Below are 27,270 nucleotides of genomic sequence, written 5' to 3'. Positions count from 1 at the left end.
GACCTATAAAGAAAAATGATATAGAACAATTTGAGAAGTTCAAGCATATAGTATATTCCTAAAAAATAAATTAAGAAAATTATTTTTTGTTTTAAAATTTTCAAATAAAATTTTGTTTTTTAAAAACAATGGGATTGAAGAAAGGTTTTTAAAATTATTTTATAGAATGTTAAGAGTGCATTAGAGAATAATCATAGAAAACGTTTCTAGAAATTTTAACACTTGTGAATGATAAAAATTTTAAAGTATTCGAAATATTAAAAGCATTTCTTAAAATAATTACCAAATAGACTTTAAGTCTTTCAGGACTAATCATAATATTTCAATAAGGATTTAACACCACCATTAAACATGATCATTGGTCGAGGGGATCAGGTGGATGAGAAGTTAACCCAAACATGCGCTAGTAGGGATTGACCGGGCGGGTAATACCTGCCTCGTTTCGGCCCCTAGATTGAACCCGCCTGCAGGAGAGGCTCAGAGTCAAATTTGGGTCTAATCTAACTTGGGCCAGCCTGCATTCGGCCCAAAAAAGTGATGAGAGGAGATCTTATACGGTAAGGTAGGTAACGGGTAGTAATTCTGCACCCCCCCTAAAACCCCTTCAGAGTTCAGTCTATCTGGCGCTAAAACCGCTTAAACCCTAAACCCTCGGCAGCTCTGTCTTTCTCTATTCTGATTCCATTGCCATGGCAGCCATGGCGAGCAGAAGAAACCCTCTCCTCACGTCGCTGCCACTATACCTCACGTGGAGATCCCTCCGGTACCGTACAATTTGCAGTGGCCATCTCGGCTTTGCATCTTCGTCGCCGTCCATTTCCGAACAAATCCCCGTCCCCGGAATGAAAGTTCTAGAAACTTTCAAAGAGGAGTTTGAAATCGGATCGCGCTCGATCACTTTCGAAACCGGCAAGATCGCTCGGTTCGCTAATGGCGCAGTTGTTATGTCCATGGATGAGACCAAAGTCCTCTCCACCGTTGCTTCATCCAAAGGCGACGCAGCTCGTGATTTCTTGCCACTCACCGTATGTAATATTACAATTCATGGAAATTTAATAGACACGTTCATTCCTTAACCTGATTTTTTTTTTTTTTTTAAGCTGTGGTGTTTGATGTTTTGTTTATTTATTTTTTGATTTTAATGCCTATCCTTACCATTTTCTGGGTGCTCTGCTTGTTTGCAGAGAAAAAAAAAAATCCTAGAGAAATTTAGCTGAGGTGGAAATAAAATGCAAATTTTCTCAAGCTTAATTGTAAAATTGTAGGAACTTCTGGGAGTTCTGATACCGCTTGTTGGCGCTGCCAAAGTGGCTGATTTGGGTTTTTCTGGTGGCAAAAAGTGAGCGCATGGACTAAGGTCGTGTTTGGAATGCCGGAATAGAGATGAATTCCATTTCCATTCCTTAATGCTTTTGGATTTTTTTATTTTTAGAATGGAATAGGAATAAAAAGTTCATTAGTACGGGAATCAAATTCCACTCTCACTAAGATTTTGATTCCTCTCTTCTACATGGTATTGTGATTCACCTTCATGTCCATCCTATTTCCATTCCTATTCCCACATACCAAATTCATCATCCAATAGTGCTGAGTCTGCTGCAAGAAGGTAAATAAACTTACTAGCGGAGAGCCCCAAAGCTTAAAACCAAAAGTAACTTCATTAGATACAAGTTGTCTATCACAAGGCTACAAAAACAAGCACTGGAAATAAAACCCAAAAAGGGAAATGCAGTGAACCAATGGTCGCATTAGCCACCATGATCTAACTTAACCCGCTCCATAAGATGGGCAACACCCCTGTACTTCGAGTGCAACCAAAACCACACAGTGAATCTCTTTTTATAGATTCTTAAACCCATGGCCCTTTTGTAGGCTCCTTTAGTAAATCCAATTTATATGCCTATCAAAAATCCGGTATACCTTGGTGTGCTGCTTTATTAGAGGCTGTCTATAATATTTGGCGTGCATATTAAAAAAAATTATAAGCCTATCAAGAAATTTTTTTAAAGTAACTTATGATAAAAAAAAAAAAAAAAAAGAATGTAAGTAACTTCTGTTTCAACCAGAAAAGGTTTTCTTAAAAGAATTCTAGAAGACAAATCTTCTCTAGTAAGAATTCAAGACAACTTCCAACCAAATGCCCATAAAGCTAAATTGAATTTTTAGTCTCTGTTTGATTTTTGGAGGAATGAAGAAAGTGGGAAGAAAATGCTTAAACATGCATTTCAGTTTGATCATTCCAGCTGGAACTGATTTCCATGATATATTTATTCACACATAAGTTGCAGTTCCTGCACAAGAAGACACAACATTTGTTATGAAGCTGTCATAGATGATTACTTCAGGATGGAGCGAGAGAGTGAGGGCGATGAGGGAGATTTTCGAGAGGAAAAGCGAAGAAGGAGAAGAAGGAAAGAGGGGAGCTTTGGGGTGGAGTCAAAGATTTTCGAGATCGGGGTGGAGGAGAAACAGGGCAAAACCCAAATCGTTATTGTGGAGAGCAAGGGAGGGGTTTCATCTTGGGTCCGTATGGGGCCGTTGAGTGTAGAAGTTCTCCTGGATAGCTTGAACCAGTGTATCAAGGCAGAGGATATGGGAAAATGGGAAAGGGGTTGGAGGGAAAATGGGAGAACCTATTCTTTGGTGTGGGATGAGAACAAAGCAGGGTATTTTATTAGATTAGGGGTGGTCGACCAGGAGAAGAGGAGGTTTAGTATTTTTATACCGAAAGGGAGAGGCGAGAGGGGGGGATGGAACTCCATGGCGGAGATGTTACAAAAGTTGGCTGGAAGCACTGGCAAAAAGGAGAATAAGCAGGAGGAAAGGGTCATGGTGAAACCAAGAATGGATAGGTCGTTCGCGGAAATGGTGAAGGGGTCGAATGGCAGGGGGGGGTGAAGTGGTAAGAGTGGAAGTGAGAGGAGAGGAAATCAGTGGTGACCTGCGCAAATTGGAGCATTGCCTTGTAGGTAGCTGGAACTCTAGCTCAGCAAATGGAGTGGATATGGAGAGATTAGGATGGTTAATGGCGAGGTCCTGGGGGTTGCAGGGTAAGCTAGGGTTGGCAAGGTTGGAAAAGGGCAGGATCCTTTTGGAGTTTGAGTATGTGGGTGAAGCCAATCGTGTTCTTTCCTCTGGAAACAGGCAGGTGGGAGGTGTCCAGCTGGGGCTGGAACGATGGAGCCCTAGGTGTGGTTGTGAGGAAGAAGGTGGGAGTAGGAAGGAAGTATGGGTAAAGATTCTAGGGCTTCCAGTTTCATTGTGGGTTCCTTCCATCTTGCGGAAAGTGGGGGACGAGTGTGGAGGTTTTGCAGCCATGGATCCCCAGACGGAGAAGATGGTGGACCTGGAATGGGCTCACATCCTAGTCAAGACAAAGAATGGAGTGTTGCCGAGCAGGCTAGACATAGTGGTGGAGGAGGTATGTTATTCTCTATCTCTCTGGTGGGAAGTGAGGCCGGAGATGAGGAAGGTGTCAACTGGCAGCCGTTCGAAGGGAGAATACAGGGAGGAGGTCAGGGGTGACGCTGTGGCACGCGCTACCCCGCCCGTTGGAGAGTTGGAAAGCGCGAGGCCCGAGGCGCTGCTGCTGCCTACTGACGGGGATTGATGGGCAGGTCAGAGGGGCGGGTGGAGATGGGACTGGTAAGCGGGCCAAAGCAGGGTTTGAGGCCCGGGTTTCTCTGGATCTGGATCAAGAGGATGGGCTTTTCCAGTCAGGCCCGTCTGCAGGTAGGCCGGACTTGAAGTGTAAATCCCCAGGGTTCAGCCCATCTGCAGACCGACATGGGGTGGCGATCGTTGGGGCCGGGCCTGGAGATGATTCGCTATCTTCTAAGGCCCAATGGGGGGATAAAATTATAACGAGCCCATTAACAGGGTTAAAATTAAAAGGGGCGGTGATTGATGAGGCTGGGCCTGGGATTGGGCCGTCCTATTCTAAGCCAATTTGGTGGGCTGACGTTGGTGCGAGCCCAGAATTTTCTGGGAGTAATGGACTGGCGGGGAAATGTCTAGGCCCGTCCCAGCTTGAGAGCAGAAAAGGTAACTTAGAGAGGGCTTCTCTCTGGGCTCGAGCTGATTACAGTTATGAAAGAAATAGTGAAGATGAATTCTTCAAAATAAGGGAGAAGGAAGACGAATGGAAACAGCAAATGGCACCGTCTCATTCAGTGACTGATCGGGCTTTAATCGAAGAGGAATCGAGGTATGGGTCTGTTCTGATTCAAAGGGGGGTTAGGGCCTCGGGGTACTCTTCTTCTTTTTCTCTTCCTTTTGATCGGACTCCGGAGGGGGAGTATTACGATCATTCTGGGGTTGCATGTGAGGAGATCCAAAAGGACACCCTGCTGATCATGATTAAATCTGTCGAGAATGGTGGTGGGTGCTGGGATTTGGTTGAAGTTAATATTGTTAATAATAACGATAAGGAGTGGGAGAGAGGCTCAAATTTGGCAGTGCCTCAAGAAGCTAGAGAGGAAAGGGAGAATGGATGGGAGGATTGCAATCTGACCAAATTCAGTCAGTTTTTGGGCTTCTCGACAGCAGGGTTGGAGAAGGAAATATTGAATTTCCTGGCAAAAATCAGAAAAAGAAGAGAAAAGATATACAATAGAGGTGCGTTAGAGAAGACAAAATTTGAAAGGGAACTAAAAAGGCTTGAATGCTCAATCAACTATGAGGGAGGAAGCAAGCAGAGAAGTCCTCTACAGGACAGAGGGTGCCAACTCGTAGAAGTCAATGAAGCTTAAAATATTGTGCTAGAATGTGAGGGGAGCAAATGATAGCTCTAAAAGGAAATTAATTAAAGCCTTTGTGAGAAGTCAGAAAGTAGATTTACTCTGTATTCAGGAAACGAAAATTCAGTTGATGTCTGAGGGGGTGGTAAGAAGCATAGGAGTGGGAAGATACTTAGATTGGAGGGCTTTGGATGCCTCTGGATCGGCAGGAGACATTCTGATCTGTTGGGATAAAAGGTTGCTGGAGTTGTTGGAATGGGAGGAGGGTCAATTCTCTATTTCATGTCGGTTTAGGAAGGTGGAAGATGGAACTGTTTGGGTGTTCACGAGGGTGTATGGCCCGTTCACCAAAAATGAGAGGGATTGTATGTGGGATGAGATTGGGGCAATCAGAGGATTATGGGAAGAACCCTGGTGTGTAGGGGGGGATTTTAACGTTATCCTTTCTCAAAGTGAAAGGAATAGGCAAGGGAGAATTTCTGCAGCAATGAGGAGATTTGCTCAGGTTAGAGATGAGTTAGGCTTGGTTGATCTCCCGTTGCAAGGAGGAGGATATACGTGGAGTGGGGGGCCAAATAATCAGTATTGGGCCAGGTTGGATAGATTTTTGGTTACTTCTAGTTGGCTAGATCAATTCAGTAGTGTGATTCAAAAAAGGTTGTCTAGGCCTGTCTCGGACCATTTTCCTGTGTTGCTAGAGGGTGGTGCTGTGAGAAGAGGTCCTTCCCCGTTTAGATTTGAAAACATGTGGCTTAAAGTTGAAGGGTTTCAAGAGTTAATCCATAGCTGGTGGCAGGGAATAGAGGTGAGAGGCAGTGCTAGCTATAGGTTGGCTACAAAAATGAAAGAAGTGAAACAAAAGCTTAAAGTGTGGAATAGGGAAGTGTTTGGGAGATTGGAAGACAATAAAGCTGCTGCCATTCAACTAGTGGACCACTGGGACATGGTGGAAAGTGAGAGAAGATTATCAGAAGAGGAAACAATTTCAAAAAAGGAAGCAAAGGAAAGTTATGCTAAGTGGGCTTCTTTGGAGGAAACTCACTGGAGGCAGCATTCCAGGGAATTATGGTTAAGGGAAGGGGACAAAAATACAGGCTACTTCCATCGCATGGCAGCTGCCCATCGTAGAATCAATCATATGGACAGAATTAAGATAAATGGGGTGTGGCTGACTGAGGAGAAGGATGTGAGAGAAGGGGTTGTTAATGCTTTTCAACACTTACAGAAAATTCAGATTGGAAGGCGGATATAGAAATGCTGCAGTTAGAGCAATTAAATCAGCAAGAGGCAGAGAACTTGGAGCACCCTTTCTCTGAGGAGGAAATCCATAGTGCCCTGATGGAGATGAATGGGGACAAAGCCCCAGGACCGAATGACTTTACTATGGCATTTTGGCAAAGATGCTGGGTTCTAGTTAAAGAGGAGGTTTTGGATTTGTTTAAAGAGTTCTATGAGCAAAGTGCCTTCATCAAGAACATTAACAATACATTTCTGGTATTGTTACCCAAGAAGGGGAGGGGGGGGGGGGGGGGGGGCGTAGAGGATCTTGGGGAATTTAGACCAATCAGTCTTTTGGGGGGGCTGTACAAACTATTGGCCAAGGTATTAGCCAATAGACTCAAGAAAGGATAGGGAGAGTGGTCTCCACTGATCAGAATGCATTTGTAATGGGCAGACAGATCCTTGATGCCTCTTTAATTGCAAATGAAGTAATTGATGCATGACAAAAAAGGGAAGAGAAAGGTCTCATCTGTAAGCTGGATATAGAGAAAGCCTACGACAGTTTAAATTGGCAGTTTTTGATGAAAGTCATGAGAAAGATGGGGTTCGGATCAAAGTGGTTGGGTTGGATGTGGAGTTGCATTTCCACAGCCAAATTTTCGGTGTTGGTGAATGGAGTGCCGGTAGGTTTCTTCCCAAGTTCTAAGGGGTTGAGGCAAGGAGATCCCCTTTCCCCTTACCTCTTTGTGATGGGAATGGAAGTGTTGAGCAATCTTATTAGGAGGGCTGTTGAAGGGGGATTTTTGTCAGGGTGTAGGATCCGAGGAGGAGGAAGGCAGCCGGTGCATGTATCCCATCTGTTATTTGCTGATGATACTATGGTTTTTTGTGAGGCTAGGAAGGAGTATCTAACTTATTTGAGTTGGATTCTGTTTTGGTTTGAAGCCGCTTTAGGGTTAAAGATCAATTTGGATAAAAGTGAAATAATTCCAGTTAGCGAGGTGGAAGAGATGGAGGAGATGGCAGCGGAATTGGGCTGCAAGGTGGGTTCTATGCCTTCTGTGTATTTGGGGCTGCCTTGGGGGCTCCTAACAAGAGTACTGCCGTGTGGGATGGGGTGGAAGAGAAGATGAGGAGAAGACTTGCGCATTGGAAACGTCAATATATTTCCAAAGGTGGGAGACTTATTCTCATAAAGAGCACGATGGCTAGTATGTCATTGTATCAAATGTCTCTCTTCCGTATGCCCAAGTCGGTTGCGCGAAGGCTAGAAAAATTGCAAAGGGATTTTCTTTGGGGAGGAGGAAACTTGGAAAGGAAAGTGCACCTTGTTAATTGGGAGGTTGTTTGTACGGAGAAGGAAAATGGGGGGCTTGGCTTAAGGAAGCTAGTTCCGTTAAACAAAGCCTTGTTGGGAAAATGGATTTGGAGGTTTGCTTGTGAAAAGGAAAATCTATGGAAGCAAGTGCTTTGGGCGAAATATGGGCAAGAGGGATTTGGTTGGATGACCAAAAAGGCTAATGGGACATTTGGAGTAGGGGTTTGGAAGGAAATTATGAAGGAAAAAGATTGGTGTTGGGAAAATATGGCTTTTACTATGGGGAATGGTACCAAAATCAGATTTTGGAATGATCTTTGGTGCGGTTGTACAGTGCTATCTCAAAGGTTTCCTCACCTTTATGGGATGGCTGCTCATAGGAATAGCACAGTAGAAGAAATGTGGGATCAGAATGTTGGCCAAGGAGATTGAGATTTAAGGTTTGTGAGGGGTTTCAATGATTGGGAGTTGGATATGGTAGGTAATTTGCTTCATATTTTGAGGGGGTACAAACCTACTTTAGAAGAGGATGCAGTTTTTTGGAAAGGGGAAAGAAACGGGCAGTTTAAAGTAAAAGAAGCCTACAACTTGGTGGTAAATACCGTGGCTAACAAATTTCTGAAAAACAGCATTTGGGTGGATAAAGTTCCAACAAAAATTTTGTTTTTTGCATGGGAAGCTACTTGGGGCAAGGTGCTTACGCTAGATAGGCTTCAGAAAAGAGGGTGGCAACTCCCTAATCGTTGTTTCTTGTGTGGCTACGAAGAGGAAACTGTAAATCACATCCTCATACATTGTATAGTGGCAAAAGTCCTGTGGGATATGATATGTGCTTTGGTTGGTGTTCAATGGGTCTTTCCAGAAACTGTAAAGGAGGTCTTCTTAAGCTGGAGGGGCCCTTTTGTAGGGAAAAAAAGGAAAAAGATATGGAAGTCTATACCGTTGTACATCTTTTGGACTCTTTGGAAGGAAAGAAATAGGCTTGCTTTTAGGGGGGGGGGGGGGGGGGGTGATAGATATTCGGAAATTAAAAAATTCTTTTGTCTGTAATTTATGGTGTTGGGCGAGAATGTATAGTGGAGAGAGGTCGCTGTCTCTTATAGGCTTCTTGGAGTGGATAGCCTCCAGATAAGGGCTGGTGGGGTTTTTTTTGCTTTCTTTTTGGTTGTGAGGATTAGCTAGATTGTATACTCCCTGTATACGTTGTGGCTTTTTGGCCTCTTATCAATATATTCTGTGCTTATTTATCAAAAAAATAGATGATTACTTTAGCAATATTTTACATATTTACTTTAATTATATGTTCTGATTCATGGGTCTTTGTATTTTGTGGAGCTTTTCCAACTTTTGCATGCATCAGAAGGTTGATATTTCCCATTTATTTCTGAGTGTTTTCTGAGAACCATGAACACATTGTTGTTGTTGATTGTGAAGTATGGGAAGGTTTTGATATTGTTTAGATTAGGTTAATAATCTAAGAAAAGTTTTAAACTTGACATTCAGTCATATCATGCGTAATCTGGATAAGAGATTGATTTGTAAAATTATACTTCTGTTGTAAAAGAAAATCATATCAAGGGAAGAGCAATTGAGGTTGGAAACTAGACCAAGAAGTCTCTACAGTCGGACTTTTTGTCCTGGTCAGGAAATACTTAATGTCATGTATCCTTGTTAAAGATTAAACTTCTTTCTTAACTTCATGAGAATTGCCCCTTGAAACACATACTTGCAACTCTTGTCAAAACTATTTCTTTTTTATCAAATAAGACGAAATAGGTTGGTGTCCCTTTTTCATCCATTTGACAGTATGGTACTTGCAAATAGGGGGGTTGTCAAGATTATAACCTGCACATGGATATTAGGAAATCAGATTGTATTTTGATATCGTTAATTTGTCAAGATTATAGTTTTTATTTGTGAAATGATACTGAAGCGTACAGGTGGAGGGGAACATTTACATTATATATATCAGCTTAAGAAAAGCTTGGACTTAACTCCTCTGGCAGCTCTCAGTGGATGTCATCATGGAGGACATATGATGTTGGGAGATTTAGTGGTCAGAAGTCATGCGATCTTCAAGTTCTTGGCTTTCTAGAAATCCTAGAAGAATTGGGAGGAGGGGCATCTCCTATCCTTACTAGTTAGTGGTCAAAATAAAATCAAATAGATCAAGAAAGAGATTCTTATCCTAAAAAGAAAGGAAAGAAAGTTGACAAAAAGGAAATCCAAAGCAGGAAAAGGTAGAAATGACAAAAGGATATCAAATGAGTACCAAGTTGTCTTTGCTGAAAAACTTACCATTTAATCTCCACTTTTGGTGAATGCCTCATAATTTTTGATAGAAGAGTGCAGAAGAAGAAAAATCTGCTGCTCATACTAAGTCAGCCTTTTCCTTTGATGATATTACCATTTTACTTAGGTTTATGGTTTTGGAAAAGTTAGCTAATTAGATAACATTCCTCTCTTGTTTGCCTTTATTGTGTTTTAAAAAGGCAGTGTGCCTTTTATTGAATAGTATATATGCTCATGGGTTGCTCTGTTGTTCTAAAGAGCTTTTGCTTCTTATAAGGTTGACTATCAAGAGAAGCACTTTGCACAAGGTGTGATTCCAACCACATTCATGCGGAGGGAAGGTGCTCCAAGAGAGAGGGAACTTTTATGTGGTCGTCTTATTGATCGACCAATAAGACCACTGTTTCCTGCTGGCTTTTATCACGAGGTTCAGGTAAATTGTTAATGTTTGGGTTGTTTCCTACTTCTTGATGAATTTCTTTTGGTGACTCTTCTGCTCTTACTATTGATTGATCCATATTGTGCATTAATAGGTAATGGCAAGTGTTCTTTCTTCTGATGGGAAACAAGATCCAGATGTAATGGCAGCTAACGCAACATCTGCTGCTCTAATGTTATCAGATATTCCTTGGGGCGGCCCCATTGGAGTTATACGTATAGGGAGGATTTGTGGGCAGTTTATTGTTAACCCTAGCATGGATGAGGTATTGCAGTTATATTAAATTTAGTTTGCCCAGTGATGGCAGTTCTTAATTTTCTTGTTCATAATCATCAATTATCTCATGTTCCTAGGGTCATTTCAGTTATTTCATATTAAATTATATTTTCTTCAATGCTTGGTAGTTGTCACACCCACAAAAACCCCCTGCATATTATTTTTCATGTGAATGTTTGGCACTAAGTCTCTATGTAGTTGGCCCTCAATCAAATTAGTAGGCAACAATAGAGAAAGAAAACTCATTACAGTTGTTTTTTTTTTTGTTTTTTTGATAAGCACACAAATAATCTTATAAATAGGGAAAAGAAGGTAATGCAGAAGGGAAATGCTAAGGCGCACTGATGTACAAGAAGGTGATACAAAAGGGAAAGGGTAAGGTGCACCAATGTACATGGGGAGTATACAAAAGAACGCAATGCAATTATAGGAAGGCAAGTCCTAAATATTTAGTATACAAGAACACAAAATTGTTTTTTTAAGTGTTCCAACACTTAGCCTACATAGAGAACATCCTCTTGCAGTAGCTTAAATATACACTGTTGGTACACACTCTCAAACATGCATTTGCCCATTTGAATTCAAGCAACCCATTTGAATTTAAATAAGTTAGTTGTGGGAATTGGGGTAGCGTCAAGCTACACCATGTCATGGCATTGTGCCTTATCAAACACCCAAAATTTGAACCTTCAATTTTCAGCAGTTGTCATGCCACTCATGTTGTCACCATGTGTTGTGTGTGGCCTGTGCTAAGTGCTGTACATGTAGGATGTCTGTGGGCTGCAGTCCTGCACACCACATGATGAATTCAGCTTGTTGCACTGCCAACCCTTATGTCTCCTACACAGTTGATTTGCATTGATCACTCTCAAACACCTCATTCTTCACTTGGCATGTTACCCTCATGCCATAAGCCATGTGTGAGGGTTCAAGGTGCTACCCACTGGCCTTGTGCAGAACGGTGCCATCAGGGGGCTACTAATACCCTTGTATATGCTTCCTTCAGATCTAGTCATTTGATAGAGTTCTTGATTTTTCAGCAACATCTTGATGTCTTGATTTTTCTTTTGTTTGTTTTAAGAAAAGCTTATTTGCTTTGCATTTTAGCATGAAAAACTAAAATAATTGACAGCAACTTCTGTAGGGTCTGAAAATGAAAATCAGGAGAATGGGTGTTTTATTGATTGTACAGAGGCTTAATTTCTTTTCCACCTTTGTCATATTTGTTGCAAGTCCCTCTGAGTTTGTGACTATTGTGAGAAGTGGAATTGAAAGATCATGCATTTTCAATGCATTTTCAAGAACACTGTATTTTGTAGCAAAAACACTTGTGGTTGTATTTTTATTACTAAAATTTAGTATCATCAGATTTGTGAAATTACAAATGTTTGGAATAATGATTCCAGTTCAACTTAGGATTTACAGTGTTATTTTTTTTAGATTTTAAAGTTTGGACACAGTACATCAGAGATGGTCAGGTCGGAGTGGCTTGCCCGAGCTGATAGGTTGCTCGGCTTATTAAGCTTCTTATTGGACTGCTTCTTTACAGAGAATTATTTATCCTCGGAATGTATTGTTTTGTGAACCTGGACTCCAGAATGTATTGTTTTGTGAACCTGGACTTCAGAATGTATTGTTTTGATCACTTGAACCTCTGAGTTCTCAATGAATTCTTTTGCATGTTTAGGTTCTCTTTACTTTGATTGCTCACTGTAGCAGTGTTTATAGAATATGTGCTGATTTTAGCATTGCATTGCTTTAATATTAGCTTTATAGGAATTCAAGATTATGATAATGCCAGCATGAATTAGCTTAACCTAACTTGGAGTTGTTCCTATTGCTTCAATATCCTAATGCACTGCACATACACCATCATACTAGTACAAAATCTCACATCTAGGATCATACCACTAGCAATTTTTCGCATATACTGATTGTTTGGTATGCATATTGGACATGTTGCAGCTTAGTTTAAGTGATCTCAACTTGGTGTATGCATGCACAAGGGATAAAACTTTGATGATAGATGTGCAAGCCCGTGAGATTTCTGAGAAAGATCTAGAAGCTGCGCTAAGGCTGGCTCACCCTGAGGTGAGTAATAAATGGCATTTTCCACATGTGTCTCTAATAAATGAATTTTTCTAAGATGCTTGACTTTATTTGTTTAGGCAGTTAGATATCTTGAACCACAAATCAGATTGGCAGCTAGGGCTGGTAAAAGTAAAAAGGAATATACGTTGTCTATGGTGTCAGATATAACATTTGAGAAAGTCAGGAACTTGGCAGAAGCGCCTATTGAAGCTGTTTTCACGGATCATACATATGGCAAGGTGCTTGGCATCCCTACTTGTGCAATAAATAATTGTTATTTAATTAATTTTGAGGAATCTTCCCCTTATGGTGCTTGGTGACATTTCCTCTCCAACATCTCTATTAGATGATTTATTGTTGTCCTATCACATGCAGTTCGAACGTGGTGAAGCTTTAGATCTAATCACTCAAGATGTAAAACGAGCCCTCGAAGAAGAATGCGATGAAGAAAGCTTAAAAGTTCTACCAAAAGTGGTTGACACAGTGAGGAAAGAGGTAAGCTGTGCCACCAGAGATTTACACCAAGATCCTGTGGCTTCTTTTTGCTTAAGTTTTGTTGATTGAAAATGTAATTTTAACAGAAATAACAGTTGATTAATATGAATTTAAAAATACAAGGATGAACTTTATTTTCTTGAAAACTTTTCTATTAGCACATCTAGTTCTTGCAATTGTTATTGAAGTACACGTTTCTCTATCTTTTTCTTGCTTATGAAAGTTACAAATATAGCTCAGTATATTTATGTTTGTGGGGTGGTATTTTTTATTATTTCTTGAGTAACCTATAAATTTTGTTAACTTCTGGGATATTATTGGGTGATATAACCTTACTAGCAACAAGGATGAAAATTTTTTAGCTAAAGTTTTAATTCCACAAAAAAGGGGGCTGAAGACTTAAAAGACTATAAACCAATTAGTTTAGTGGGAAGTTTGTATAAACTTCTAGCTAAAGTTTTTAAAAATAGGTTGAAGGAAGTGATAGCAAAGTGTTGTCCGATTCCTAGAATGATTTTTTGCAAGGTAGGCAAATCCTAGACACTACCCTAATTGCAAATGAGGCCATAGATTTAAGATTGAGGAGCCAAAAGGGGGGAGTGGTTTGTAAGTTGTACATTGAGAAAGCCTATGACCATGTGAACTAGAACTTTCTTTTGGTAGTGTTGCATAAAATGGGTCTTGGGTGGAGGTGGGTTGATTGGATCCAATTCTATGTTTCAACAATTAGGTTTTCGGTCTTAGTTAGTGGTTCACCTTCTGGTTTCTTTTAGAGCTCAAGGGGATTGAGGCAAGGTGATTCTCTATCACCTTATCTGTTTGTGCTATGATGGAGGCCCTTGGTATTCTTTTGAGAAAGCTAGGGGAGGACACTTCATTTTAGGCTTCAAGTTAGGAGGCAGAAGAAGAGAGGGAGTGGAGCTTTCTTATTTTCTATTTGCAAATGATACCCTACTATTTTGTGAGCCTTGCTCATACCAATTGATTTACTTGAGTTGAGTTTGAAGCTCCTTCAAGATTGAAAATTAATTTGGATAAAAGCAAATTGATTCTTGTGGGGGAGGTTCCTAATGTTGAGGAGCTTGCCTTATGGTTGGGTTGCAAAGTGGGGAAGCTTCCAACTACTTATTTAGGCTTGCCTTTGGGTGCTCCATTCAAGTCCCCATCTGCGTGGGATGTGGTTGAAGAGAGGTTCCATAAAAGGTTAGTTCTTTGGGAAAAACAATAACTCTCAAAGGATGGATGACTCACTTTGCTTAAAAGTATTCTTTGCAGCTTGCTTATCTATTTTATGCCTCTTTTTGTCATTTCTAAAGCAGTGGCTTTAAGATTGGCAAAAGTTAAATGGGACTTCTTGTGGGGGAAAGGAGACCTTAAGGAAAGACCTCATCTAGTCAAGTGGTCTTCCATTTGCAAAGATTAGAATTTGGGAAAGCTAGGTATTAGGGCCTTGTCCTCTCTTAATAAATCCTTGTTTGGAAAATGGTGTTGGAGATTTGCTTTGAAAAGGGAGTTCCTTTGGAGACGGATTATAGTGGGAAAGTTTGGGGAAGAACTTGGAGGATGGTGCTCTCTTGTAAGGAGGGAGGGTTATGGTGTTGGCTTGTGGAAGGTGATAAGAAGAGGTTGGGAAGCCTTTAAGGCTAGAACAGGTTTTATGGTTGGCAATGGAAGAAAAACAAAATTTTGGCATGATGTTTGGTGTAAGGATGCTCCTTTAAAGCACTTTTTTCCTTCTTTTTTCTTTTTAGCTTCTAATAAGGAGGCTTGTGTGGTGAACACTCGAGGTCGTTAGTGGGCAGGTTGTGTGAAACCTGGGTTTCACAAGATAGTTTCAATAGTGGGGGCTACACAACATTGAGGAGTTACTTAGGAGTTCTAAATGTTTAAGAAGTGCAGTGAGGATAAAGATAAGCTGATTTGGACGGTTAGTAAGAGAGAGACCTTCTTGGTGAAATCTTTCTACTTTTCCTTACGAGTTGGATGGAGGAGTTTCTTTTCCCTCAAAGGTAGTGTGGGGGTCTTGGGCACCTTTAAAAATGAGTAATTTTTTTCTAGGGAGGCTGTTTAGGAAAGGTTCTTGACCTTAGATCAACTTAAGAGAAGAGGTTGGGTGCAAGGTTTGAAATGTTGGGATATATTAGAGATATATAACCGATATTTCGGATATCGGAGGGCTTTGACACGACAACTAAGACAGATATATCACTCATTTGATTTTTTGGAATTTTCTCTCATTTTTCGCAAAATACTGAAATTATATCGATTTTTCGATGATATCGACGATTTTTTCGGTGCCACATCATCACCTTTCAATGGGTTCATCCAAAAATTGCAATCGTTTGTGCATTGGGCCAGGAGAAACTCAACCCAGTAAGCCCAACTAGCCCACAATATCAGCCATGCTGTTATAGGGGCACCAACCTTTAAATAAAGCTTGGCTGTGTTTCAGATTGTCGATGTGGGCAACTATACTTTACATTAAAACTTAATTGCACACAGGAGCAAGGCTCAAACCAATGACCTCACATTTGTGAAGAATGTCCTGTCTCATTACACCATATATTCATTTGTGCTAAATATGAGTATCAATATATATATATATATATATATATATATATATATATATATATATTATAATATCTTTTACAAATATAAATAAATTTTATATTTTATATTATAAATTAATTAAAATAAAATTATTATAAATAAGTCGATTTTAATTATCTTATCATGTATTTTATATACAAACTAAATATAAAACAAGTATAAATTTATAAACAAAATTATTAATATTTTTGGAATAAAAAACTTGTCTAAATATCATTATCAACTTCTTCAATAAAAAATTCAATACTTGTATTATTGTATATTTTATCATTTGTTAGAAGTTTTTTTCTAATATTTTTATGAGTTTTGATCAATTTTCGGCTTACCAATATTTTATGTCAAAATATCCATTGATATATCTCGATATATCCATAAAATCAAGTTACCTATATATCCGTCGAAATTGATATTTTCATCCTGATTTAGGTGTTAACTAACCATTTCTGTTTGTGTTTGAGTTTAGAAGAATCAACTAATCATAGGCTAATCCATTGTGGAAAGGCAAGGGGTCTTTGACATTTATTGTTTTCTCTCTGGCTTTTCTTAGATCCTCACCCTTTTTAAAAGGCTTGCTAAAGGGATGGCATGGGAGTGTTGTTAGTAAAAAATAGAAAAAAATATTTGGAAGACAACCCCTCTTTACTTGTTTTGGATTCTGTGGCAAGAGAGCAATTGCAAATACTTTGATGGAATTCATCACTCAAATCAAACACTAAAGGACTCCTTTATTTTGTATCTTTTTCCATTGGATTCGCCAACATATTGAAGATGGTCTTGTTTCCTTGTTTGATTTTATTGATTGGTTGAGTGTAAATGAGAGAGTGTTTGCTGCTTGTTTGAGGTGTTTCTCCTTTTGTTTTGGCATCCTTTGTATACCTCTGTGTACTTGGGTGTGCCCCCTACTCTATGATTGTTGTTTTTTTATATATTCTTGTTTGCCTATCAAAAAGGATGAAAAAATTGATATTGCCTATATTTCCATTGAAATATCCATAATTTGGGAGTGTGTTGATACAAGGAGATGGGGGTAAAAACTACAAATTGCCCTCAAAATGTCACTAATATATCACCAAAGTTTGCTTAAACTATCAACATTGCTGATACGAGGAAAATTTAATGGTGCATGTGTCCAAATATCGCTGATATTTCCCAATATTTTGGCAATAGTTCAGAAAAATATCAACATGACTGTCGGAGCCTCCCGTTTATTGTTTCTAATAATTACTTTGGGCCTCCAACGACTAGTTGGACTCCAATTCCTATGGATAAGCTGCCTCCATTATTTTTCTCTTATTTAATCCCCATCTCTTAGTTTTATCTCATTTGGCTTCCCTCTCTGTTTTTCCTCTTTGCCTTTCTCTCACTCCTATCTGGGTTGTGCTACTCAAGTTTAAATCTTTACTAATTAAAGATTCACTAATTAATTATGTTAAGTTACTAACTTTTAATATCAATGGATTGATTATGAGTTCAAAAGAAAATGTTTATTTTGTCAGTTTACTTATTCAATATTAATTTCATAGTAGTTTAGTTAACATGATTTTTTTTTTCTAAGATGTAGCATTCTTTTAAGTGGTAGCTTATTTAATATGCAATTTGAATATGGTTGAATCTGAATGTAAGCAATTAGTTTATAAATTATGTAGTTTAATTTCTAAACATAATTTATGTGCATCTATAAGTTTTATTTAGAATATTAGTCAGTAGTTACATAATTTAGTTTCGAATTGATTTAATGTTTAATGTATTCACTTTCGAAGTCATTAATTTTGTCATATGCATCTTACTTTATTAAAAAAACAAGTTTGATTTGTCCATTATTGATTGTTTTATCATTTTTCAAAGTTGTATTCAAAATTTTCATGTTTTGCAGTCAATTTATTTGATTTCTTTTATTTTTAACTTGATAAGCAAGGATAAATATATATAATATATTTAACAAGCGCCAAAAAACAACATACCGATATATTATAATTATATATAATATCAATATCAATATTGATATTGATATATACTGTGGACCAAAATCCTATAAGTTTAAGCTTTTGGGAAAATTGGTAGTTTAAAAATGGTATCAGAGTCTTGTTTGGTGGGAGGCTATGTGTTCGAGCCTCACCTCATATTTATTTCCATAATTTGTGTAAGCCCAAAAGAGGCTAATTGTTGTTGTTTGCCTAGAAGCTTGTCTATCTCTTTACATGTGGGGTATAAGGCTGCATGTGAGGAAGAGAGGGTTAGAGTGCATGAGATTGTGGACCCAAGTCCAAAAAGCTTGCACTTTTAGGAAAATTGGTTGTTCAACAATATTGGTATTTCCATTGATATTTCCATGAAGTCAACATCAATATTTTCGTCAATACCAATAGTTCCATCCTTAACTAGTGATGATATGATAATTTGAATTTGGCATTTGGGAAGTAGATTTTGGAGGAATGCATCTGGAGTTGGCAATAGGATGCTCTTTGAGGGATTATTGACTTTTAATTATATTTCTCTCTGTCTTCTACATTTTGTTTATCTTGGGTCTCACATCTAAGTTGGAAAATCTAAGTTCTGTGAGAATATCAGGTTGTCCGCAGAAGGATTATTGCAGAAGGACTTAGAGTTGATGGAAGGCATCTCAATGAAGTTAGGCCTTTGTATTGTGAATCTGGCAATTTACCTATATTGCATGGATCATCACTCTTTTCACGTGGAGATACACAGGTATCGTGCTAGGTTTTTTACTTATGCTCTGGGTGAATTAGATAACTAATTGTACTAGAGACATTGAAAAATTGTGTGAAGGTCCTTTGTACTGTGACACTTGGGGCACCTGGTGATGCTCAACGACTGGATTCTCTGGTCGGTCCTCCAACAAAGCGCTTCATGCTTCACTATAGTTTCCCCCCATTCTCAATTAATGAAGTTGGTAAACGAGTTGGCTTGAACAGACGTGAAGTTGGGCATGGTAAACTAATCCCTCTTCCAGTGTCATTATGTCATGTTAATGAACTTATCTTTTGTTTTCTTATTGCGGTATTTGATATTAAATTCTATAGGATCCACAGCAGCTTACTTATATGAAGAGTTTATAAGTGAAATCATGAGAATATATTAATCCAAATAGATATTTGCAATTTTGAATTTTCCAAAAGCTGTACTTTGTATTTGCTATCAATTTCTGGAAAATGATTGTGTGAAAATGCTTCGAATGTAATAAATTTTTTATCATGTGGAGAATGCATCATTTTTTACCTTTTTGTTTCTATTCAACTTAATAAATATATAATTGTCTATACAATACTTCATTTATTAACTAAATTAAAGAATTTTATAATGCATTAATTCATGCTTGGTTGCTTTACTGTTTGCAGGCACCCTTGCAGAGAAAGCTCTGCTTGCAGTGTTGCCTCCTGAAGAAGAGTTTCCTTACACAGTCCGTATCAATTCTGAGGTTATGGCTTCTGATGGTTCCACATCAATGGCAACTGTCTGTGGAGGTATCCCTTTCAACCTACTGCTATAATGGCTCCCATAAGGATTCAGCTGTGCCCTAATTTTGATGCCAAGTGTGTCTTTCGTCCTGTTTGAACTCCCACCATCATTTGTGTCCTATTTTTCTAATTCTTGGTATGTTTTTGAGAAGGGATTTTTGTTCTCTTGTATTTTTCTGGTGGTTGGAATTGTTTTTACCAGTAGATATGTGCACAAAGAATTTACTAGTGGCCAGTCGTTTGTGTTAAAATTTCTTGATGGATTGGGGTTCATGTAATGCATATGAATGCACATAACTTCCTCTTGGCCTGTGTTTCAATGTTAGTCATGCTTGAGATGGTGTTTCTATCTGATTACACATTAGGAGTTTTCTATACTGCATACTAACTTCTTGTCTTGGGGTGTGTTGTTGGTTAGGTAGCATGGCTTTAATGGATGCTGGCATTCCACTAAGGGAACATGTAGCAGGCATTTCTGTGGGTCTTGTTACTGAAGTTGACCCTTCAACTAACACAATTAAGGATTATCGCATACTAACTGATATATTGGTGAGATTTCTACTTGACTTGTTAAAATTATTTCCTTCTGCCTTATGGTTGTGGGAATTTTATTTTTTATTCATTTACCGTATTTTCCTATTCCTATAGTGTGTGTGGGAGTGCGGGCAGGTAGGCATGTGTGTGTGTGTCCATATTGATTTAAATTTGCCTAAGCTTTGTTCAGAAAGAAATATTTTATATTTTTGGGGGGTGTTCATTTAGTATTTAGGTTTTTTAAATTTGTTTTTGAATCTTCTAAACCTTTGTTCAGAAGGAAATATTTTACATTTTTGGGGGGCATTCATTTAGTATTTAGGTTTTGTAACTTTATTTTTGAATCTTTTAGCTTCCAGAAACCTTGCTGTTTTAGCTTTTCACTACTGCTGTGGTGGATATAAGAGAGTGCTGAAATTTAATTTATCTAGGGCCTGGAAGATCATCTGGGAGACATGGATTTTAAAATTGCCGGAACACGAAAAGGAATAACTGCTATTCAGTTGGATATAAAGCCTGCTGGAATTCCTTTAGATATTATTTGTGAATGTTTAGAGCCTGCACTCAGGGGTCGTCTTCAAATCCTTGATCGCATGGAGCAAGAGATAAATGCACCACGTACTCAACATTACAGGAATTCACCTCGATTAGGTTGAACAATTCTCTTCCATTGCACCTTTTGTTTTCTAGTTGGAATAAACTCTTTACTATTTTGATTATAATATTGTGCTCTAACTTGAAAAATTATGATCTATATTGCAGCCACATTGAAGTTCAGCAATGATTCACTTCGCCGCTTGCTTGGGCCTATGGGTGCTCTAAAGAGAAAAATCGAAGAAGAAACAGGTTTGATTAAACTTGAACATGCCACCAATATTACTAATTCCAAATTATAGTCACAGTCGCATGAAAGAAATAGGCTTTGAGCTGTTGTATAATGATTTAACCCCTTCAAATGATGTAGGCCCTTGCAGTATAAGATGATAATCTTTTTCCAATTTCCTTGAAATGAACCCCTTCAAATCTTCACTCTGTTTGAATGAGAATTCTGTCAATATGCAAGTTCTGGAATTCCTTCAGTAATATCATGCTTTGCCTTTAAAAGTACATTTGCATGGCTTCAGGAATTATACTTTCCTGGTTAGGCCTGATGACTTTTGCAACTTCCTTTTAAGAGCTAACGTGGCTCCTTTCTATCATTGTTTTTGTTGCTGGTTGCCTGAATCTTTTATCATTGGTTTTGATAAGGTAATTTCATGTTTATTTCTGATGGATGATTTTGCCTTTAGGATTTTGCTTAAGCAAGTTTACAGGTAGAGCTGTCATGTCACTTTGACATCCAAGCACTGCCCTAAGATTGGTGTATATATAAAATGTGTAATTTTTAACAAGAACATGCATGAATGTTTCAAATATTCTGGTGCTTATTCAGTGAGTTATAGATTTGAATAGAATAACCTTGTATTTTGATTTTTTATTTGCACAGTTCTTTAATTGTTGTTGGAGGTTTTAGCTAATTGTGGTTGCTTATGATATAGAAAATTTAAATCTGGCTTAAAATCAGACATTAATAAATGAGTACTGCTCTTATGACATGTGTTATAAACTTTTTGTGATCCAGGTGCACGAATCTCTGTCAGTGATGGAACACTTACTGTCGTTGCTAAGAATCAAAGTGTGATGGATAAAGTACAAGAAAAGGTATTCCTTCCTTTTTGCTGTTATTGTGTTCATTGAGTTATATCAAGGCTGCCCGTGGCATAACTTTTGAGTAAATTTTGAAGTAATGCAACTATATATATATATATATATATATATATATATATATATATTTTTTTTTCTGATAGGTAAAAGCAATTGTATTAAAGGCGCCAAAGAAGCGCACAAAAGTATACATGATGTATACAGGGCCAAAAAAAGGGAGAGATAAACAAAAAACCACTCCCTCTCCTCACTTACAACCCAATCAATCAATAAATTCAAATAAAGACAACAAGCTATAGCTTAAATGCACCTTGTCCCACTCCAAAAACATGTGGATAAAGGACTGTAAAATAGCTTGGTCCATCAAATCAAAATCTTCAAAGATTAAAAAAGATTAAAGAACTTAAATGAAATACATAAGTGTATCCTCTCTCTAAAATAGCTTTTTTTTTTTTTTTTTTTTACTTATCAAAAAAAAAAAGTGTATCCTCTCTCTAAAAAGATTTGAAAAATGGAAATAAAATCAGAAAAAAAAATGTGCTTTGTAAGTTTTCTAGGGCCATGATAAATATATCTGAGGAGCAATCTTGTGAATGCTTTGCAGAAAATTAAACTGTGCTTATGTATACCTTCTTGTAGAGAAAATAAAACAAAATCAACAAAAACAAAGATTATAAATTAGAAGTTTTTCAATGTGTGTAGTGCTTGTGAATAATTTTATTAATATTAACTGCTAATCAAAATCATGAGAATATATCAAGCTTAAAAAAATAAAAATAAATCATTATCTATCCAAAAATAAAAAATAAAAAATCATGAGAATATATCAAATTGCATTAGATTTCACTCTGTAGATAAATTCTTAATATTAAACCAGCTATGGAAGCTTCTACTTGGGAAAAAAACAACTAGAGAAGTTTTGTTCACCAATGTATTTAAATGCAATGTTTCTTTTATCCCCTGATTTGAAGGGACTCAATTGTCATTCTCAAAATGATAAGACTGTTAGAAGAGATTAAATTTTTTCTCGTAACATGGAGGAAATAAAATTGAGATTCAGTTGTTGGGTCTATTTTTTACTTGCCACGTGTTTAAGTAGTGTAGACCTTTTACTTTTAACAAAAAATGCACCTGATAAATTTTTAGTTGAATTCTCATGGAGACTAGTCCTGGAAATTTTTATTTCATAAGCCTCATTTATGAAACATGGTTCTTCTATCTCATATGTGTTGTCCAACTAATAGTTTTTTCAACATGAATAATTATGAGTAATGATTTGGAAAAGTCCATACTCATCTTGGATAGACTATTCTCGTGATGATGTACAAGTAGTTAAAAGTAACTGGAAATGACTCCCCTTCAAAAACTCTGTTGCATACAATCCAACCATATTTTAGAATGTCATAATGGTTTTTTTTTTCCTTTGATGAGAAACAAACATTTCATTATCATGGATCAAGAAAGTACAAAGAAGGATGAGAAATCCTTCCCCCAAGCACTACAACTACATAGTTGTGGTCAAAGTGGGAAAAATCGATCTACTCTAGAATGGTACAGTTTTTTAAATAGATATAAATGAGTGGTTCATTCTCTGAGATTTACTCCTTAAGGAAGCATTTGGGATGTAAGACCTAGTTTAATGCGATTCTGGTTGAGAAGCCCTTTTCTTTGCAACAACAATTTTTTCATGAAATGAATCATACTTCATTTGGCAATATACTGGCTGATAGGCTTCATAGTGTCAGGGTCAGGCATGAATGGATTTTCCTGAGCACTTTGGCTTTGGTATTCAAGTGCATCTCAGTTTACTTGGTTTTCTTCTAATCAATGGTTATGAGCCATTATGTATATTAACTCAAACTGTATCATTTTACTCTTTGAATTGTGATTTTTTTTTTTCCTTTTTGGGGAATGTTGGGGGCCAGGGGGTGGGGTTTGGGGTGGCAGGGCAGGCATGGAGGGGTAAGGAACCTTTGGTTTCCTTGCTTGAAACGCTCTTACTGGCTGCCATTTGAAGTTACTATTATCCTTGTTTTATGGCTGAGATAAATCTATGAATGTAGACACGTGATACTTGCACCATGTGCATTAGACATTTCTTAACCTAATGATTTTCATCTTGTCTATGGTTCAGTTACATATGTGCCTGCGATATCTTGATTTCCCTTTTTTGGAGTCGAAGTTCATTGAATTGTTATTTTGTCTCATCAGGTTGATTTTATAGTTGGCCGTGAGATTGAAATTGGAGGTATTTACAAGGGTGTGGTAACTTCAGTAAAAGAATATGGTGCTTTTGTGGAGTTTAATGGTGGCCAGCAAGGCCTCCTTCACATTTCTGAGTTATCTCATGAACCGGTATGTAAGAAGAGTATGGCTTTAAGAGCAGTCCCATTTTATTTTCACTTTTTCTTTTAAGGATTTAATGGTGAAAGGTTATTGTCTGGACTAATTTAGATATTTTCTTGTTTATACTGGATCCAGTTTTATATTGTTTAATCGTTGGCACTCCAATTGTTTTCAACATCACGCTAGAGAAGGAGATGCATTTCCTTTCTTTTTTGTCAGTATCATGTGAAACTTCTGTTCCATGCTGGTTTTACATGCTATGATGTTTAACCTGCATAATTCGACCTGTGTCATCAAGGTATTAAATTTCATTTTGGTGAGCCATTTTGACCATCCCTGAGATGCAATAGAAATGATTGAAAGTCATGGAAGACAAATTTGTGAAAAACATTATGCAGATGCCAGTATAAGTCCCAGAAAAGATTAATTGTACATGTCATTGGTCTGTATACCTACCTACATGTGAAAACTTTGATTTGGAATTTGAGATGTGACACTGATGTGAAATGGGTCTCAATAATGCTGATTAAAGAAAAGTAGGTCTTAACAGTCAAACACATTGCTGTTAAAGGGCAATGTGTAAGGATAGCTTAAACTAATAAAGTATTCCAGGTTATGGAACATATTGTTAAAAATATATCAAGACTGTATGTTATGTAAATGTTTTTTTTTTTTTTTTTTGGGGGGGAGGGAGGATTTATTTATTTAATTTTTTTAAATAATAAATAATGGAACAGGTGGATATTAGTTAGTTTATGTTACTGAGTTTCAGTGGAGATGATTGACACCGGTGGATATTAGTTAGACACCTGATGTTTTAATCAAGGCCCATTCCATGAAATCCCTCCCTTGTAGTCAAAGTAGATATTTGAATTAAGTATATAAAGGAAGTGTCTCATGATACGTTGTGGTGAGTCAGAATCAGGCTTGAATTTCTTCTATCATCTAGATATTCTTATTTCCAGAATTTTGGCCTTCATAAAAATCCTGGAAAATGTTTCTTGCAAAATGAGATTGTTTTGCTTAACGAATACAATGCATGATGGAAACAGTAGCATCAGAAATTACCTCTAAGGTATGATTTATAGTACACTGCTCCCTGCTGGTGACTGTCCCTATTGGACAATTGCTTACACTCTTCACCATGTTTTTTACCCCAATTTGGATGCCTAAAGAAGTACTCATTGGTATTTACCATTTTGCTTCCTCTTTATGCATCTTGTTTTGGTGCTTCCATCAGGTCGTTCGCGTTTCAGATGTAGTGTCTATTGGCCAGCAGATTTCATTAATGTGCATAGGGCAGGATGTTCGTGGTAACATCAAATTATCACTCAAATCAACTTTACCCCGACCAGGCTCTGACACGAATAATGTGGTTGAAGGATCCATTCCTATTACCAAACAAGCACCTAGTGTGTGGGCATCAATTGGGGATGTTCCTGACAGTGAAGAAAAGCAGAACTCTGACCTGGAAGAGTTGCCAGTTGCCAAAGATGAAACCAGTGAAGGAAGCCTGCCTACTTCTAAATTACCATCATTTCTAATTCGAAGTGCTGCTGAGTGTGATGAGGAGGAAAAATCTGCTGGCTTCAATCAGAGTTCTAGAAATACCTCTAAACCCCGAAGCATTTCGGGTTCCAATGACAAGTTAAAAACATCTCCACCTCAAAATGGTATGTCTGATTCAGCTAAAAATGTTAAAAAGTCAAAAATATCCTCACAAAAGGAGAAAGATATAAACTCCATTTTCACTATCTTAAGTATGGGTGAAGATGGGGATAAACATGGCTCTGCATTCAATGCAAATTCTCAAAATGATTTAAATGATACTAAAGAAGTACCTGAGACTTGCACTGGTGCAAAAAACCTGAAGCTTGGAATGAAGCTCAATGCCAAGGTGTATCAAATTCGTACCCATGGGCTAGTCCTTGATTTGGGTGGTGGAATTCGAGGAATGTATCGGTTTGAGGTATGTTTAACTTGTTCATGATTTGCCAGCAGCATTATCAGTTTCTAGTTTTAATTTGTTATATTGGTAATTAAATATGATTTAATCCTAAGCTGCAATAAATGTTGTTGGGGCTTTATTAATCTTTATTTTATTTTTATTTATTTATTTTGTTGTGGGAGGGGGCCATAGTTTGGGTTGGGGCTGGGTGTGTTTTGGTTGTGGGTGGGAGAACAAGAACTATGTAAAGGCTTCAATAATTCTTGCTCGTGTTTGTGCTCTTAATGCTGATGAAGTATGATTTAGTTCCAAGGCTGCAATAAATTTTGAATAATCCTTTTGAGGACTGAAACTGTGCACCTATGACCTTGATCCAGCTCTCTTTCTTTCCCTTTTTTCTTGACAATGCAATAACAGAGTAAAAGTTATCTAGCCTTATGCTGTCAAGTTGATTAGATTTTTGTTATATTTAATCCTAATTGAAAACTTGATGATGGTCTATTGTTTTAATTTTAATTCCCAAAGAATTAATCTGCATGAAAAATATGGCAAACCAATTTCACTGTTGTGAGTGACATACCCCATATTTTATAGAAGCCTTAAGGCTTGGTAACTTTGTTTGCCATAAATGACATTTGGTCCTCTAAGCTCTAAAATACTAGCTCTTTTACTTTATTGAATTAAAACAGCATGTTTATCAAGTACACTATGAGTATGCTTATTTTTCTTTCATTTTTTCATTTTTCCTTTGCTGGTCCTGTGATAGTTACTGTTTGCTATGTGGGAAGGTAATGAATTTAAAATGCTTGTATGTTCTTGTTTTGCAGGGTGATAATGATAAGAGGGACTTTAAGGTTGGTGATGAGTTGCATGTCATGTGTTCCAGTTTTTCTACAAAGGGGATTCCAGTAATGTCTTTGGTGGAAGATGAGTAGTGTTACATTGGCTATCATTTTCTGAGAATGATGTCCCCTAGGTGGCGACCGGCGACGACATATCAGTGAAAGAAAATCATGTGTCAGCAGAAGAGAACTTAAAACACAAATTTTGCAGAAAATGCACACGGATGAAACTTGGATATCCTTACAGTACATAACCAGATGGATAATGTAGCTTGATTTGAGCAAAAGCTTCTGCCACTCGGTTAAATCTATAGGGTCATCACAAAGGTTGGCTCTGGGACTGAGACTAGTTTCTTTGCTAGGTCAATAAACTAGTGTCATATTTTAGAAATGCGTGGCTCCTGATTTTCCAAAATTTTGGTTGGGTGAATCTTTGATCGGGTCCACATTAATTTTGTTGTAAATTTTGGTATCCATTACATTCTGAGTAATTTTTAGGCATCTGAAGGTTGTCAAAAGGAAGGAAAAACAAATTGCATTATATTGAAGAACTGTTAGTGAGAATGTTTTATTACATTGATTGATTTCTGAATTAGTCTTGTATTCTCCCCCTTTTAACCCTTAGAAGTCCATTTTGAAGTAATTGTATTGCTTATTGCTCTCTCTCTCTCTCTCTCTCTCTCTCTCCCCCTCTCTCCTCGACAATATTTTGAAAATTCTTCAAAATCCTAGAGTGAAAAATCGTCCGATAGGTGATTTTTTTCTTTTTTATTTATTTATAATTATTTTGGGAAACACTAAACTAAAAGCATTATGACTAAATTCATTTATAAAAGGGCTCTAAATGATAGAACTTTAATTTGTCAATAAATCCTGATTATATTTTGGGCAATGAAGTTGGAAATTCAACGCATTAATCCTAATTAATAAAAAGAAGCT

General features: G+C 37.6%; 2 protein-coding genes across 2 annotated transcripts; both read left to right on the top strand.

Moving 5' to 3' along the window:
* The first annotated feature begins 584 nt into the window (after positions 1–584).
* On the top strand, positions 585–26,926 carry LOC100257571 (polyribonucleotide nucleotidyltransferase 2, mitochondrial). The gene is made up of 16 exons (XM_010662584.3): positions 585–1,025; positions 9,848–10,003; positions 10,104–10,274; positions 12,251–12,376; positions 12,454–12,615; positions 12,752–12,871; positions 18,050–18,187; positions 18,269–18,431; positions 18,838–18,963; positions 19,376–19,506; positions 19,923–20,142; positions 20,254–20,337; positions 21,113–21,192; positions 23,407–23,550; positions 24,782–25,510; positions 26,317–26,926. Exons 1-16 carry the CDS (start codon positions 690–692, stop codon positions 26,422–26,424), a joined length of 2,994 nt encoding a protein of 997 aa, XP_010660886.1. The 5' UTR covers positions 585–689; the 3' UTR covers positions 26,425–26,926.
* Positions 4,860–6,211, top strand: LOC132255113 (uncharacterized). Its single transcript, XM_059742848.1, has one exon. The coding sequence runs from the start codon at positions 4,870–4,872 to the stop codon at positions 5,989–5,991; it is 1,122 nt and encodes a 373-aa protein (XP_059598831.1). The 5' UTR covers positions 4,860–4,869; the 3' UTR covers positions 5,992–6,211.
* Positions 26,927–27,270: the final 344 nt, after the last annotated feature.

The sequence above is a fragment of the Vitis vinifera genome, chromosome 14 (genome assembly GCF_030704535.1).
Source record: "Vitis vinifera cultivar Pinot Noir 40024 chromosome 14, ASM3070453v1".
NCBI classification, from domain to species: Eukaryota; Viridiplantae; Streptophyta; class Magnoliopsida; order Vitales; family Vitaceae; genus Vitis; species Vitis vinifera.
Note: the sequence above shows the minus strand (reverse complement) of the source record. Positions and strands in the feature narration are given on the sequence as shown.